Here is a 16,534-nt window from a genome sequence, read left to right as displayed (position 1 = left end):
TCGGCTCATGAAACAACACTTTACAAGTTGCATTTATGTTTTTGTTCAGTGTATAATGGTGATGGTGGTAGCCAGATTTGTCTGCCTGTGTTTTTGTAATTGATCAGACACATGAGAGGGAGGGAGACAGGGAGGTTATTGGAGGTCAGTGTCGGAGGTACACCTGGAATGTTCAGCCCCTGAGATGGTGGGGAATGCTTTCATCTTGTACCCCTGCTTGGCCAAAGCTCCAGTCATTGAGGAGGCTGTAGTCAGAGTTATTGTGGTAAGCTGGGGGTGGCACCTGGTTCATGGTTGTTATTAAGAGGAACCTCCGGTTCTGTACCTGATAGCTGTCTCATTTACAAGGCACAGCTGCATACCTGTTCTAATCCTTTTCGTAGGCTGGTCAAGTCACCTAAAACCCTAAGTGCTTGAAGGCTTGTGTGTGAGTGCAATACAATGTGTATTTTTAGGCTCACTATTGATAGTGTGAGAGATGGATAGAAAGAGAAAGAAAGGGATAGATAGAGAGGAAAGCAGAACTGCTTCATATTCGTGGTAATCGCACCCAGACGGAGGAATCACAGCAGCCAAATCTCTGCTGGAATCAAAATTGGCAAATAGGACGTTGGCCTTAGGGATACCCCCCTTCTTCACCACACACACACACACACACACTGCTGCTGTGGTAATGGCCTGCCTCTGTTACCAATAAACAGTTGAACAAAAAACAATTATGGTTATTTCAACTCTTAAGTCATCAGAACAGGTCCCAGAATTCTAAGCACAATGTGTTTTCTGGGTTGCTTCTTAAACAGTTGGCTTTATTATGTTGCTGTTCCTAGACTTCAAACAAATGGTTAAAACCGCATGTTATGCATGAAATGCTCTTGAATGGGATTTCTTGCTTTGGAGTGAAATTCTTGACGGTGAACCCTGAACTGGTCTTTGGCCTTCGGGGGCACTGGTGAAACTGGATCTGTGTGACATGCACATGGCTGAGGGTAACTCCTCTTAAAGGGAATGACTGGACACTGCAAAGACAGGAAATTAGATATGTCTGTCTTGCTTTTAATGAACTAATCTCGCTCCAATATGAAATTCTCCGATACCATGCTCTTCCATCTAGCTCGAATTACATACATTATACATTAGACCTACACTATATGTACATTAGATCCCTGTACAGTTTCTTTACATCCTCTCTGACTCCTTAAAGAGCTTTGGAGTGTTCTTCCACCGGTCTTGGTGGCGGCCAGTTTCCCCTGGTCCCTCCAGCAATATCCTGCTTCTCACACCTCTGATTCCATCCAATACTTTGTTCACTCAATTACGTGGATATGTACATACAATGAGTATACAAAACATTAAGAACACCTGCTCTTTTAATGACAGACTGACCAGGTGAATCCAGGTGAAAGCTATGGTCCCTTATGAATGCACTTGTTAAATCCACTTCGATCAGTGTAGATGAAGGAGGAGACAGGTTAAAGAAGGATTTTTAAACCTTGGGACAATTGAGACATGGATTGTGTATATGTGCCATTCAGAGGGTGAATTGGCAAGGCTACATTTAAGTGCCTATTAACGGGGTATGGTAGTAGGTGCCAGGTGCACTGGTTTGTGTCAAGAACTGCAACTCTGCTAGGTTTTCCATGCTCAATGCTTTCAACACATTGTAGAGTCCATGCCCAGACGAATTGAGACTGAAAAACAATCTTACAGTTGTGTGTCATACAGCATATGTACCACACAGTATTTACAAGTAAGGATGGTATACCAAAGAGCACAGTATAGTTCCCACACTTCTCTCCTTCTGATCCCAGCCTCTATCTGTGTCTCCCTCTCTGTGTGTCCAGATGTGGAGCTCCTGTCTATGGACAGCACGGAGGCCAGCTGCTGGGTGAACAACAAGCTGCGTGGCCATGAGGAGCAGTGGAAGGAGGATGACTGCACCTTCTGTCAGTGTGTGGATGGAGACCCTCACTGTACAGCCATGGCCTGCAAACAGAGCTGTCAGAACCCAGTCAAGATCCCAGGAGAATGCTGCCCCTTCTGCGAGGGTACGGAGAGAGAGCGAGACACACACACACAAACAGTCGCACACAAACAAACAGTCGCACACACACACACCTGCTTCATAAATGTATGATCATATTGTACCTAATCACATACAGCATTGAAGGAGTTGGAGATTTAAGTTTGAAAATAGCAAGGAACAATTCCAATTTTAGCATGTTCTAGACATACCCCTTATTGTCAAAAGCAACCAATGTCCTCATAAGGAAATATCTGACGTCGCACTTCTCCAGAAGCTTAATATTACACGTGCAAGCAATTGACATACCATACGTTTTAATGGTAGATTGAATGTTCCTTTCCTCTAGCCTAATAGGGCTGTAAAGACTGTATAATATGATGTATACTCCGTTTTTAATCTAATAACATTTTTGAAAGCACAACAACTTAAATGTTTCTGATGCTTAAGGATCAGGGGAACCATAAATTGTATCTGTAATTCCATTGAGCTCCACATATGGCCAATGTAGTGTATCTGCCATACTGCTGTCATAAACAACTTACAACTCGGCAGCTGATTTTCAGGAAAACATCCCCATTAATGCAACCCCCTCAAATGTCAATGTAGCTATATCAGATGTGCAACAAATCAATGTATAATGCGTCCTCCAATTGACGTCTTCATCTGTAAATGGAACAATTCCTACTTCGTTGGCCCAAGCTACAATTACAGCTTAGAGCTTTGAGCTTAGAACCTGACTGGTGGAACAGAACTGTGGGATAGCCTCTCCCCCTGCAGCTATGTAGAGGCCATGTTGGTGGCTCATTAAAGGGGAGGCCGCACAGCTTTCTTCCACTGCAGGCTCCTTTGTTATTTTTTATTGGTCCAGACTGCAAAATGAGACCCACGTCCATGAGGTGCAGCTTAGACTGAGGGCTTAAGGCTGCTTAATTGGAGTGGATCACTGTTTTTTTGTGAGCATAATTAGTTACAGCTTTTTTGGTGCTCCTCCCACTGAACGTGGCAAGATAATGGGCTCCCACCCAAACCCCACCTTAACATCCCCTGGTTGTGGCTCGTACATGTGACCCAGGCCAGCAGAACACCTCATCGCTGACCGGCTCCAGTGAGGATGAGGCCCTGACCAGGGCCAGAAGCCCTCTGGGTCTGTCCAGTGCCAGCCTCTGACACACCAGACTCCCACATAGGGCCTCCTCTGTTAGGGGAGAGAACCAAGGCAAGGCGTGCTCATGCACTCCAGGTCATTTAGACAACATGTGAGGTGCTCATTCATCAGAGCCCTTTGATAGAGAGCACCTACAGTATCTTCTGTAATGGGCCTGCGTTTATCTCTTATCACAGCACTCTCTGATGGGAGCAACGTGAACACTGAACTATTTCTGTTGGCATGGAGATAGATGTGTAACATTGTGTGTGTTTAAATGTATGTTTCTTTACTCTGAACTCTCAATAAAGCCTCATTTCAGAATAGTATGACATGTCTGTGAGTGTTATAAGCTTCATAGTGTCAAGTATAGTATGGCATGTCATAGAGAGTTATAGCAGCATCATATGACGGTTATAACCTACTGTTCTATCTCATAGAGCCTTCGTATGAGACAGTGAGCCCCATGCTGTGTCCTCGTCTGGAAAACTGCTCTCGATCAGGGAAAGACTGTCCCTACGGCTTCCAGCAGGACAACAACGGCTGCCTGCTCTGCCAGTGCCTCAACCGTGAGTCTCATACTGGATGTAAAGGGTTAAACCCGGATACGCAAACACACACACACACTGTAAACACACACACACACCGTAAACACACACATACTGTAAACACACACACACTGTAAACACACACACACTGTAAACACACACAATACCGTAAACACACACACACTGTAAACACACACATACCGTAAACACACACACACTGTAAACACACGCATACGTAAACACACACATACCTTAAACACACACAAACACTGTAAACACACACACTGTAAACACACACATACCGTAAACACACACAAATACTGTAAACACACACATACCGTAAACACACACTGTAAACACACACATACCGTAAACACACACAAATACTGTAAACACACACATACCGTAAACACACACTGTAAACACACACATACCGTAAACACACACATACTGTGACTTGCTTAAAATGACGATTCCCTGGCACGTTATCTCCATAACACAGAAATAAGCACACACACTAAGAAATATCTGGGGTGGGGTGGCAGGGTAGCCTAGTGGTTGGAGCGTTGGAGCGTTGGACTAGCAACCGGAAGGTTGCAAGTTCAAATCCCCAAGCTGACAAGGTACAAATCTGTCGTTCTGCCTCTGAATAGGCAGTTAACTGACTGTTCCTAGGCCATCATTGAAAATACGAATTTGTTCTTAACTGACTTGCCTGGTTAAATTAATGTAAAAATAAAATTTAAATAAATCTGTCGCATCTCATGTGTTTCCATGGCTGTGTAGTATTTTGCCATTTTAAGCTGTAGGAATTCTCAAATGAAAAACCCTAATGCAAACTAATATGATGTTGATGGTAAGATGACCTCCATGTGAACTGTTTCAGATGAATCCTGCCCTGACCTGGGGTCATATTGCTCCCTGCAATGCCCCATGGGATACGAGAAGGATAACTTTGGCTGCGAGGTGTGTGAGTGCAGCTCTCCAATGCCCAAGTGCCGACCCCTGACCTGCAGCAAGACCTGTCCCTACGGATATGTGTAAGTCCTCTGGATGGTCTCCACATCTTCAAGTTAAGCACGGCTCATTATTCACCCCTTAGTTTCCACTCTGATCAAAGGTTGTTACAGCCCCATTGGTTACGACTGAAGGCCAAAGCCTGAATTAATGGTGATTTGTCTGGTTTATTATTGACATGGGCCCTAACATACAATCCGGCCTCTCGTTAGCGGGAAAAACACTCTATGTTTGTACTATGTAGGTATGAATAGGGCTCCTCCTCTCATTGTTTGTTTTGTTCAGTCGTGTATTTTGTAATGATGTAGACTTCAACTGTGTAAACACTTTTATTTTTTGATTTTGGTTATTTGACATGTGCGCTACTACTCACACTGCAAAATCTTTGGCTCTGGCAAAGGAACACAAGCATGTCTTGGCTGACAGGACTATCAGACTCTGTAAAAACATGACTGTAGATTAGTGTGTACAGACAACATCATCATTCTCCAGGTGGAGTAGTTGGCAGGGTGCAGATACAGGTCTCAGTGGGCAGAGAGGAAGTATACTGTTACACACCTGGCAGCCTCACCTTCTCCCCACCTGCTCAGATCTAAAGGGTCAATCGGGGCCAATTAGGGGCCAATCTGTGTCTCTGTGTGACCAGTGCAGTGTCCGGTGCTTCAGCCCCTCTACCCCTCCCCCCACACTCTCATTTCATAAATCATCTTTCCATCTCAAAACAACGATCAAAAACACATCCCCACAAAAGCGGTCTCTATGAAGTGTATACAGTGGGATTCTTCTGGTATCTGAACCATGCTCACTGGAGCCTCTGCTCAAAATGGGCCTGATATGTCTGCACAGGATGCCAGAGAGTCCCCCCGAGGGGGAAGAGGAGCAGGAAGCATTCATAAGCACCAGCTCAGGACCGGCTTCAGAAGTCTGAATCCTCGATGAGCCAAGCAATGCATCAATCTTCTAGCAGAGTGGGGCTCCTATAATGGACTAGTGAGAAGATACAAAGAGGTGGCACAGAGACGGCTTTGTATAAATTGGCTGCATTTATAACCTCTACAGAGAAGTCAACTATATCATTTTTTGCCTCAAACACTATCCTTGCTATGTATGAACAGTCCAGTTCTCTTATCTCCATAGGGTAGAGGGGGACATCATGTAAGCAGTAAGCAGTGGGCTGTCAGAGTGGGTGAGAGCCCTAAAGGTGTGTTTACATTGACATTTGGCATAGTTGAACGCCTTCGAGCAGGACACAAAGGGGGACTTAAAGCGTTTCCCCTCCTCAATGGGTCTAAATCATCATCAGACCTGATAGGAAATGCACGGAATTCTCCTGTTGCCCAGCACGCTGGAATTTGTGCAGGGCCAGCATTCCCAGCCCCAGAGCCCAGCGCTGTGCACGAAATTCCACAAACCACCTTTAAACAAAGCCCAGTTACCAAGATGGCCAGACTCTCTGTCTCTTTGTTTGTACACTGAGGGCCCAGACAGCTCAAAGCTCAGCCTGGCCTCTCCATACTGTCATTACTATTGAATCAGTAGAGATGTGACCACTGCTAGTGGCAGGGCTCTGTCTCCGACTGCCTCTGGGGGCTGTAGTAGAGCGGGTCGAGAGCTTCAAGTTCCTCGGTGTCCACATCACTAAGGATCTTTCATGGTCCAAACACATCACGACAACACCACTCAGAGGCTGAAAATATTTGTCCTCGGTCAAGATCTTCAAAAAGTTGCACCATTGGAAGCATCTTGACTGGCTGCATCACCACTTGGTATGGTAACTGTTTGGCATCTGACTGCAAGGCGCTACAGAGGGTAGTGCTTATGGCCAAGTACATCACTGGGGCCGGACTCCCTGCCATCCAGGACCTCTATACCAGGCGGTGTCAGATGAAGGCTCTAAAAATTGTAAAAGACTCCAGCCACCCAAGTCATGGACTGTTCTGCTACCGCACAGCAAGCGGTAGCAGAGAACCAACAGGACCCTGAACAGCTTCTACCCAAGCCATAAGACTGCTAAATAGCTAGTTAATTAGTTAACCAAATAACAGTGGTGTAAAAAGTGCTCAACTGTCATACTTCAGTGAAATGTAAAAGTAAATATTATATATCAAATTCCTTATATTAAGCAAAGCAGAAGTTACTATTTTCTTGTTTTAAAATGTATAGACTGCCGAGGACAGACTCCAACACTATTTGCAAACACAGCATTTGTGTTTAGTGAGTCTGTCACATCAGAGGCAGTAGGGATGACAACACATAATATTGATAGGCGCATGAAATGGACAATATTGGGAAAGGGGAAAACCTAGTCAGTTGCACAACTGAAATGTATCTACTGCATTTAATCCAACCCCTCTGAATCAGAGAGGTGCGGGGGGCTGCCATAATTGACATCCACGGCGCCTGGGGGAACAGTGGGTTAACTGCTTTGCTCCTCAGGGGAAGAATGACAGATTCTTAGCTTGTCAGCTCGGGGATTCAATCCAGCAACCTTTCGGTTAGTGGCCCAACGCTCTAACCACTAGGATACCTGCCGCCCCATATTGCTGTCCTGCCTGAGCATTAGAAATGTAACGAGTACTTTTGGGAGTCAGGGGGAATGGATGGGAGTAAAAAGTACATATGTTCTTTAGGAATGTAGTGGAGTAAAAGTGGTCATAAATATAGATAGTAAAGTACAGATATCCAAAAAAATGTACTTAAGTATTACTTCAGAGTATTTTTACTTAGTTACTTTACATCACTGCCCAATAGCTACCGGAATATCTGCATTGACCCTGCTTGCACTAACTTTTTTGATTCATCACACATGTTGCTGCTACTATTTACCATCTGTCACTTTACTTCTAGTTACATGTATATATCTACCTTAATTACCTTGCACCCCTGCTCATCGACTCGATACTGGTACCATGTGTATATAGCCAAGTTATCGTTCCTCATTGTGTATCTATTATTATGCGTTTTACTTTTCTATTATTTCTCTTTTTTCTTTCTCTCTGCATTGTTGGGAAGTAAGCATTTCACTGTTAGTCCACACCTGTTGTTTACGAAGCATGTGATGAATAACATTTGCTTTGGGTTCATTTCCTGTTTTATTTATGTGGCCTACAGAGACTAATAGTGTAATTAATCCAACCTAACAGAATCCATGTTTAATTGAAAAGGGCCTTATGGGTTACAGATTCCAGAAAAAGAGAGTATGGGAGAAACACAGAGAACGAGACAGAGAGACTGGAGTTGTAATAGATGAACCCATCTGGATTGGGCATTTCTCAACCTGCTGCTCGTCTATGTTTTATGACCTCTATATTTGGATCCAACTAGGTCACATGCTCTGTGTCCGTTCCTAACTCATCTATGGTTTGTTTTCTCTCTGCGTGTATCTTCCTTAGCTTTTGGCCATTCAGTGGGGGTTTTGTTTATTTCAGAAGCCTCGTAGATCGTCTCTCAAACTCTTCTGGGTTTGTTTTTTCTGTCATCCCTGTGTCTACTCTGTTTACAAATCTGTTTGTCATCAAATAAACCATGATGAGCTTGTAGTTAATGGAGAGCAGGGCCCTTCTCCTTAATCAACCTGGCTGCATTAATATAATCTGGCCCTGCTCTGGACCTCGCATGTCAGCCAAAGGCTTTAGTAGCAATACAGTAGCCATCTGAATAGGTTGAATCAAATGGAAAGCATCTGAATTTGCTTTAAACCCAGTGCCCTAGACTCTAGCATTGGTATGGTGTGTGCCGTGCACCATGGGGCTCTCACGTGTTCCAGGGTGCTGCTTTTATCAGGCCTCTTCAAAGCCAGCTAATATAGCAGGGGGAAAACAGAACCATATGTCTATTATACCAGACCTGACCATCTGGTTCCACGGCAGTACTCCACCAGACCAATCACAAGATCACTGGCTATTGAGCTTTCATTCAAATATGAGTTTAATATGCCCCATTTGAGATGTAAAATGGCATTCTTATTGTTCCCTCCCTCATTACATATCTGATAGACATATGTGTGCTCTATCTATCCCACAGGAGGAATAAGCACGGCTGTGAGATGTGTCGCTGTATCAGGTGTCCCCCCTTCACCTGTGACAAGAACTGCAGCGATGGATACCGGCAGAACAGGAAGGGCTGCTCCATTTGCATGTGCAAAGGTATGATTCTCATCTGTCTGTCTGTCTCATCTGGTCCGCATCAATATTCATCCGTCTGGGTCTGCCGGTCACACGACTTCAGTTCAATAACAGTTGTGTGTGTGTGTGTGTGTGTGTGTGTGTGTGTGTGTGTGTGTGTGTGTGTGTGTGTGTGTGTGTGTGTGTGTGTGTGTGTGTGTGTGTGTGTGTGTGTGTGTGTGTGTGTGTGTGTGTGTGTGTGTGTGTGTGCGAACGAGCGTATGTGTACTCATGTTTATGTGACCTTGTGTGTGTTGACTTTCTATCACTATGTAGCAGATTTGATTTGCTGGAACCATTCGCTGATCTGCTGTGAAGCCTGTTATGAATAGATGTTTTGACTCTTGTGTTTTATTTAGCTACCACTGAGGCCTGTGTGTGCATGTCGGATTAGATTCACCAACCACACAAGTTAAAGAATGTTTGGACGGCTTATTTATACTTTTTTATGCGTTTATTTAATTTTTCCAGTAATATTATAAATATTTTAGCTTGGAATGTATTTGGGGATTCTTGCTCAGCAAGATGGCGGTGCAGTGGCACCCCATCATGTTTATCTTATTTTGAGACTGTTAGATCAGTTACTCAGTGGACTGTTAAAATATTTATGGATAGGAAACTTTTTTGTGAAGTGTACCTTTTCACTTTGTGTGTTGAGAGAGAAGAGACACAAACATCTGCCCTGGATGTGGAAACATGATGTGATTCACTGAAATACTACGTTCTATCAAAAACACTGTTCTCCCCAGACCAGCCACACTGGGTTTATATCCCACTTGGGGGCCAGTTATTGGCAGATGTTGGGTTTTATAACCTCAACCTATCTCTCAACAGAAACAGAGGACCTCAGTTTTGGGTCAGATCCCAAAAACTTCAGGGAAATTATTAAACTTTATTTATTTGTGTTGTAACTGTAAATGGATTATTGTGAAATAAAGAGACTTTAAAAGGAAGAGCACATAATGGTGTTTGGTGAAGGTGGAGCTGGAGCTGGGAGGAACCAGGGATGGTTAGCAGAGCTTTCTCGTTAGCCTCTAATGGACCCAAGACTATTAATAACATCAGATAGCTTTACTATCCATTGTAAATAATTATTCTTAATGACATTTCCACTTTGAATTCACTCCTGCGTTTCCCATGCCCTGAAACATCCCTGTTGATAGTTTCTCACAGGTTCAAGTCACCAGTCTCCCTTCCTTCCTAACGTCTGTCTGTGTTCATGTTTTTTTTTCCAGAGAGTGACCACCTGCCAAGCACCACTGCCCCCGCCCCCATGCCCAGCTACTGCCTGACCTCCAACAGGCACCGCTATGAGGAGGGCGAGAGCTGGCACGACGGCTGCCGAGACTGCTACTGCCTTGCTGGGAGAGAGATGTGTGTGCTCATATCCTGCTCTGTGCCCAGTTGTCCCAACCCCGTGGTCAGGCCTGACCAGTGCTGTCCCACTTGTGAAGGTACGTCTTGTCTGGAGCCGGATGGTCTATCAACACACACACGTCTGGCAGGAGCTCACACCCTAGAGCCCAGTCCACTTACTGTCCCATCAGTCAGGTCTCAGGCTCCATGAACACTCACACTTTGTGTTGATGTAAGGAGCAACACACACTGATACACAGTTACACACCCACGCCTTTTCATCCACACCCCTCAGAGTCACTGGGGATATTTATAGGGGAGTGACTCAGTGGACTGTTCAAATATTTAAAAGTGAAAGAATGTCTACAACTTTCAGTAACTCAACTACAACTTTCAGACTAACTCCTTACAGATATCAACCATATTGCAGTCAATTGTTTTATCTGTACTGTTGTACTGTACTAGAGGAAAGTATGTCCGAACACAAATTGTTGTGTAACTACCGAGCTTAGTTCTAGTAAGATGTGAACCTTATTCTTAGTAGTCTTTCATGTGTTGTTGTGTTACTGTTATCTGCCTCTCATAATCTGTGTGTTGTCTGTCCAGATGAGTCAGGCAGTGGTCAGCCAGAGGGCATGGACCTGGTGGTGTGTCGAGCCCCTGGGGGGAAACTCTATGTGGAGGGAGAGACCTGGAACCTGGACGAGTGTACACGCTGCACCTGCAGGAAGGGCCGCGTCCTGTGCGACACTGAAGTGTGTCCCCCTGCTGTGTGTCAGGCCCCAACCAGGAACAGGGACACCTGTTGCCATGTCTGCCCAGGTACAGTACCTTACATCCCCCGCATCTGTCATAGGCTGCTTTACTAGGAAACCTCTAGTACTAAGCCATTTTCTTCTCTGTAAATGTAGAACTCTATCATTGTACTAGCCTTGACAAGAGCAATTTCAGATAATATCAAAAGCACTTACATCCAGGAATGACTCCAGAAGCGATGTCAGTTTGTGATCAGTATAGAGTGGGATAAATTTGATCTGGAGCCATTATCAGCAGCATGTGGTGGTGGATTGAGGGTCTTGCCTTGTCTTGGTGCATGTTGCAATCTGTCCCACAGTTTAATGTCAGTACACACAGGCTAATAAAGAAACCAGACCAAACCGGCTGGCTTTACATGGGGATATATCCTCCAGAGAGGAACACATGGGTACAAGCCTGTCTGTTTCCATTAGTCGTACATAAGAACAGTATTTTTCATGGCAATGTGATATGACTAGGAAAAACTCTAGGCCCTAGTTATAGCCTATAACTAGTTTCTCCTGGTCAGGTCTAGGGTTGCAAAATTCCAGGCACTTTCAATAAATTCCCTGGTTTTCCAGAAATCCCATTTGGAAGATTCCAGAATCAAGAGTGAAAATCCAGAATCCTCCAACCAGGATTTCTTTAAAACCAGGCAATTTATTAAAGGTTCCCAGAATTTCGCAACCCTATTCAGGTCATGTGACCTCACCAGCTGCTGAGAAGAAAAGAGTTGGACCAAGTAGGCCACTGCCCCCCCCCCCCTCACTCCTCCCCCACCACAACCTCCCCCCGCCCACCACTCCTCCCTCCAGCCCCCCAAGCAAGAGCCTCACAAATCAGAAATGCATGACAGCCCCTGAAACCCACAGAGCCTCCTTGGGAATGCTCGGCTAGTTGCGTTATCACCACATCTCCCACCACAAAATCAGATTGTAAGAGGCATCCCTTTGATATATGTATGGTTCTGTCTCTGAAGAATGTGGGAATAACACATTTCAATGACAGGCCCCTTGATGTATGTGTACATTGTGGAAGAGTAAGAATGGCGCTGGAATGGATAGCTGCCGTTTTACAGGCTATTTTGAGTGGGAATTGTTTTGTATAATGTTTACACCATCATTATCTATGACCGTAAAGAGCTTCTGGACATCAGAATAACGATCACTAATGTCGATTTTGATGAACATTTCGAAGTTGGTGGCGCTGAACATACTGCTCACCACGGACCAGCCCCCAGTCCCAAAGACTTGGAAGAGAACGAGACCATAGTATTTTCCAAGAGAGTTTTCATCAATATTTTTGGTAGCAGTTTATTAACCACTACCAACCGATGCTGGCACTAAGACGGCACTCAACGAACTGTATAGGGCCATAAGCAAATACTAATCCAGAGTCGGTACTCCTAGTGGCTGGTGATTTTAATGCAGGAAAACTGTTTTACGTGTCCCCAAACAATTGTGTTTTTTTGTTTCTTTCTTTGCGTTGTTTGTAACTTATTTTGTACATAATGTTGGCGTTACCATCTCTTATGACCGAAGATAACTTCTGGACATTAGAACTGAGATTACTCACCACGGTCTGGCAGAATCCATTTTTCCTTTAACGAGTTTGACGAGCTCGACGTGGATGTTATACTGCTCTCCTGGGAAAAGGCCCAGATCCCCGTGATTTGTGTGAAGAGAAAAAGGGGCGAAGGGCAGGCTGCCTTCTGAGAATTCATAGGCGATCGAATAAACCCCCCACAGCGGACAATGTATTTTTGTAAATAACAGCTGGTGGACCATATGTAAGGAAGTCTCGAGCTATTGCACGCCTCAGGTAGAGTATCTCATGATAAGCTGTAGACCACACTATTTACATAGAGTTTTCATCTATATTTTTCATAGCTGTTTACATACCAGTACAGATTGAGGCTGGCACTAAGGCCGCATTGAATGAGCTGTATTCCGCCATAAGAAAACAAGGAAATGCTCACCCAGGGGCAGCGCTCCTAGTAGCTGGGGACTTTAATGCAGGGAAACTTAAATATGGTTTACCTCATTTCTATCAGCATGTTAAATGTGCAACCAGAGGGAAAGAAACTCTGGACCACCTTTACTCCACACACAGAGATGCATACAAAGCTCTCCCTCGCCCTCCATTTGGCAAATCTAACCATAATTCTAACCTCCTGATTCCTGCTTATAAGCAAAAATGAAAGCAGGAAGCACCAGTGACTTGATCAATAAAAACGTGGTCAGATGCAGCAGATGCTAAACTACAGGACTGGAATATGTTCTGGGATTCCTCCAATGGCATTGAGGAGTACACCACATCAGTCATTGGCTTCATCAATAAGTGCATCGATGACGTCGTCCCCACAGTGACCGTATGTACATACCCCAACTAGAAGCCATGGATTACAGGCAACATCCGTACTAAGCTAAAGGGAAGAGCTGCCGCTTTCAAGGAGCAGGACTCTAACCTGGAAGTTTATAAGAAATTCCGCTATGCCCTCCGACGAACATGCAAAGCGTCAATACAGGACTAAGAACAAATCGTACTACACCGGCTCTGACGCTCGTCAGATGTGGCAGGGCTTGTAAACCATTACAGACTACAAAGGGAAGCACAGCCGAGAGCTGCCCAGTGTCACAAGCCTACCAGATAAGCTAAACTACTTCTAAGCTCGCTTCGAGGCAAATAACACTGAAACATGCATGAGAGCACCAGCTGTTCCTGAAGACTGTGTGATCACGCTCTCCGCAGCCGATGTGAGTAAGACCTTTAAACAGGTCAACATTCACAAGGCCACAGGGCCAGACGGATTACCAGGACGTGTACTGCAATCATGCGCTGACCAGCTGGTGTCTTCACTCACATTTTCATCCTCTCCCTTACCCAGTCTGTAATACATACAGTGGGGCAAAAAAGTATTTAGCCAGCCACCAATTGTGCAAGTTCTCCCACTTAAAAAGATGAGAGAGGCCTGTAATTTTCATCATAGGTACACTTCAACTATGACAGACAAAATGAGAAAAAAAATCCAGAAAATCACATTGTAGGAATTTTTATGAATTTATTTGCAAATTATGGTGGAAAATAAGTATTTGGTCACCTACAAACAAGCAAGATTTCTGGCTCTCACAGACCTGTAACAACTTCTTTAAGAGGCTCCTCTGTCCTCCACTCATTACTCCAGCCACCCAAATCAAAAACTGTTCTCTCTGCTACCGCACGGAAAGCAGTGCCGACGCACCAAGTCTGGAACCAACACAACCCTGAACAGCTTCTACGCCCATGCCATAAGACTGCTAAATAATTAGTTAAATAGTTAACCAAACAGCTACCCAGACTATCTGCATTGACCCTTTCTGCACAAACTTTGACACATCACATAGGCTGCTGCTATTGTTTATTATCTATCTTGTTGCCTAGTCACTTTATTCCTAGTTCTATGTACATATCTACCTCAATTACCTCATACCCCTGCACATCGACTCGGTACTGGAACCTCTGGTATATAGCCAAGTTATCGTTACTCATTGTGTATTTATTATTACGTGTTTTACTTTTCTAGAATTTCTCTTTTTTCTTTCTCTCTGCATTGTTGGGAAGGGCCTGTAAGTAAGCATTTCACTGTTAGTCTACACCTGTTGTTTACGAAGCATGTGATGAATAACATTTTATTTACATTAGTGTTGAGATGTGTACAGTCTAGCTAAGCTTTTGTCACAGACAGGCCATTGATCTATGGGCCTATGGCTATGAGACACAGAGATAAGCCTGAGAGTTAACTGACACAGCTCAGCACAGCAGCCATGTCTTCCCTAGTCCCTAGTCATCAGCTAGCTTCCTGCTAGAATTTACCATACAGTAAAACCATCTTATTTGAAACACGGGTGAACAGTCCTAATAACCACTCTGGATTAACATGTTATACTGCCTTGGTGTGCCTCTCTCTCCATTCTTCCGTCCACAGAGGACAAGCAGGGTCCCCAGCTCCCGGTGAGCACCAGTCAGCAGGAGTACTGTATCTCCAGCGAGGGAGATGTGCTTTTGGCTGGGGACACCTGGAAGGCCAATGCCTGCACCAGCTGCACCTGCAACAATGGAACCATTCAGTGTTTCTCCCAGCGCTGCCCGCCTGCCAACTGCAGGGTGCCCGTCCTGCGTAAGGGCCAGTGCTGCCCTCACTGTCTGGGTAAGTGAATGTCTATGTGTGAGAGTGAGTCTGTCCGTGGAACTAAACTCCTGGGCAGATGGGTGGGAGCACACTGCCTTGTTAGCCTCTCTAATGATGTCCACTGTAATTCTAGTGTGTAGTATATTTGTGTCTTGTGAAAAATCCCATATTAAGTATGCATTAAAACATGTTATTCCTTTGGGACAAGGTACAGCTTGTTATTGAGAACATTATTATTCACAGTGTAACTTGTAGGAAGGGAGGAACAGTTTTCAAACTTAGCTAGAATAAAGCAAGCGTGTGTGAGTCGCGTTCTGGGGGCCTGTTTCGCTGGCACTGCTTGGGCAAACACTGTTACTCACAGCAACATTCCATGTGACACAACTCACTCAGAGTGAAAACATTCCTCAAGCATCCGCACATTCACACGTGTTTCCTGTCTCCGGCTGAGCCGACCTGCCACTCTCAATGCCGGCACAGGAAGGCAAAGCTCCATGTCAGCTTTTCCTATAGAGGAAAACCTCGGCACAGGCATGCATTGTTCCCTCTGATTTGTAACCGTTTCATCTCAGCTTTGTTTTGGTTATTTGCTCGGTGGAAAACAGCACTTTTACATAAGACTCTTGACAAAAGGAGGTCATGGAAGCTTAGGGAACACATCCCGTAAACACACCCTATCTACAGACACTCCACCCAACCATAACCTTCTGGTACATTGATCTGGGATGTGGGATTTGTTTTCAGCTCAAGTGTGTTTGACATTACGTACGTGGGTTGCTTTGTGACTTATTTGTGATTTTCTTCTTTGGTTTATAGAAATGACAACAACGTCTGTTCCAATGATGGTGTCGACCAAGGCCCCCAAGACCAGGGTTACTACCACAGTGGACAATACAGTCTGGATCACCACTGTCCCTTTGCCTCCTATCATTGCTGCTACAGGTACTGTCTGTCTGTCCATCTCTCTTTCTCTCTTGCTCACCTTCTCTCTTTCACTATTTCTCTCTTTCACTCACTCACTCACTCCTCCTATGGCCCACAGAGATGGTTAAATAATAGGTTACTGATAGGTAACAACTGCTTCAGACCTGTGACTTGGTATCATTGTCCATACTTTCCCAGCCAGACTGTTGATGATGTTTACATTGTTGTGGGGCAATGGGAATGCTTTGACAAATGAGATAAATGCACACTGACACATTAATCTGGAGACTGTATCTAACGTATTGGCCAGGGAAAAGGAAAACTGCCAAACACTAAGGAAGGACATGAGCTGCTTTTTCATTTCAATTGATTAGAAGGGGATTAATGTAATGTAAA

The 16,534-nt window shown here is 44.6% G+C and overlaps 1 protein-coding gene across 2 annotated transcripts in view; it reads left to right on the top strand.

Annotated features, from left to right (window-relative positions):
• Nucleotides 1-16,534, top strand: part of LOC135508252 (cysteine-rich motor neuron 1 protein-like) — a 47,210-nt gene that overhangs the window by 26,933 nt on the left and 3,743 nt on the right. For both annotated transcript variants that reach the window (XM_064928314.1, XM_064928313.1), the window contains 8 exons: nucleotides 1,842-2,045; nucleotides 3,608-3,736; nucleotides 4,602-4,755; nucleotides 8,756-8,877; nucleotides 10,131-10,349; nucleotides 10,858-11,073; nucleotides 15,011-15,232; nucleotides 16,031-16,156. In XM_064928314.1, the coding sequence (XP_064784386.1) occupies nucleotides 1,842-2,045; nucleotides 3,608-3,736; nucleotides 4,602-4,755; nucleotides 8,756-8,877; nucleotides 10,131-10,349; nucleotides 10,858-11,073; nucleotides 15,011-15,232; nucleotides 16,031-16,156 (1,392 nt within the window). The remainder of the gene's footprint in view (nucleotides 1-1,841; nucleotides 2,046-3,607; nucleotides 3,737-4,601; nucleotides 4,756-8,755; nucleotides 8,878-10,130; nucleotides 10,350-10,857; nucleotides 11,074-15,010; nucleotides 15,233-16,030; nucleotides 16,157-16,534) is intronic.

Source organism: Oncorhynchus masou, chromosome 21 (genome assembly GCF_036934945.1).
Source record: "Oncorhynchus masou masou isolate Uvic2021 chromosome 21, UVic_Omas_1.1, whole genome shotgun sequence".
NCBI classification, from domain to species: domain Eukaryota; kingdom Metazoa; phylum Chordata; class Actinopteri; order Salmoniformes; family Salmonidae; genus Oncorhynchus; species Oncorhynchus masou.
The sequence above is the reverse complement of the archived record's forward strand: the minus strand, read 5'-3'. Positions and strand labels throughout refer to the sequence as shown.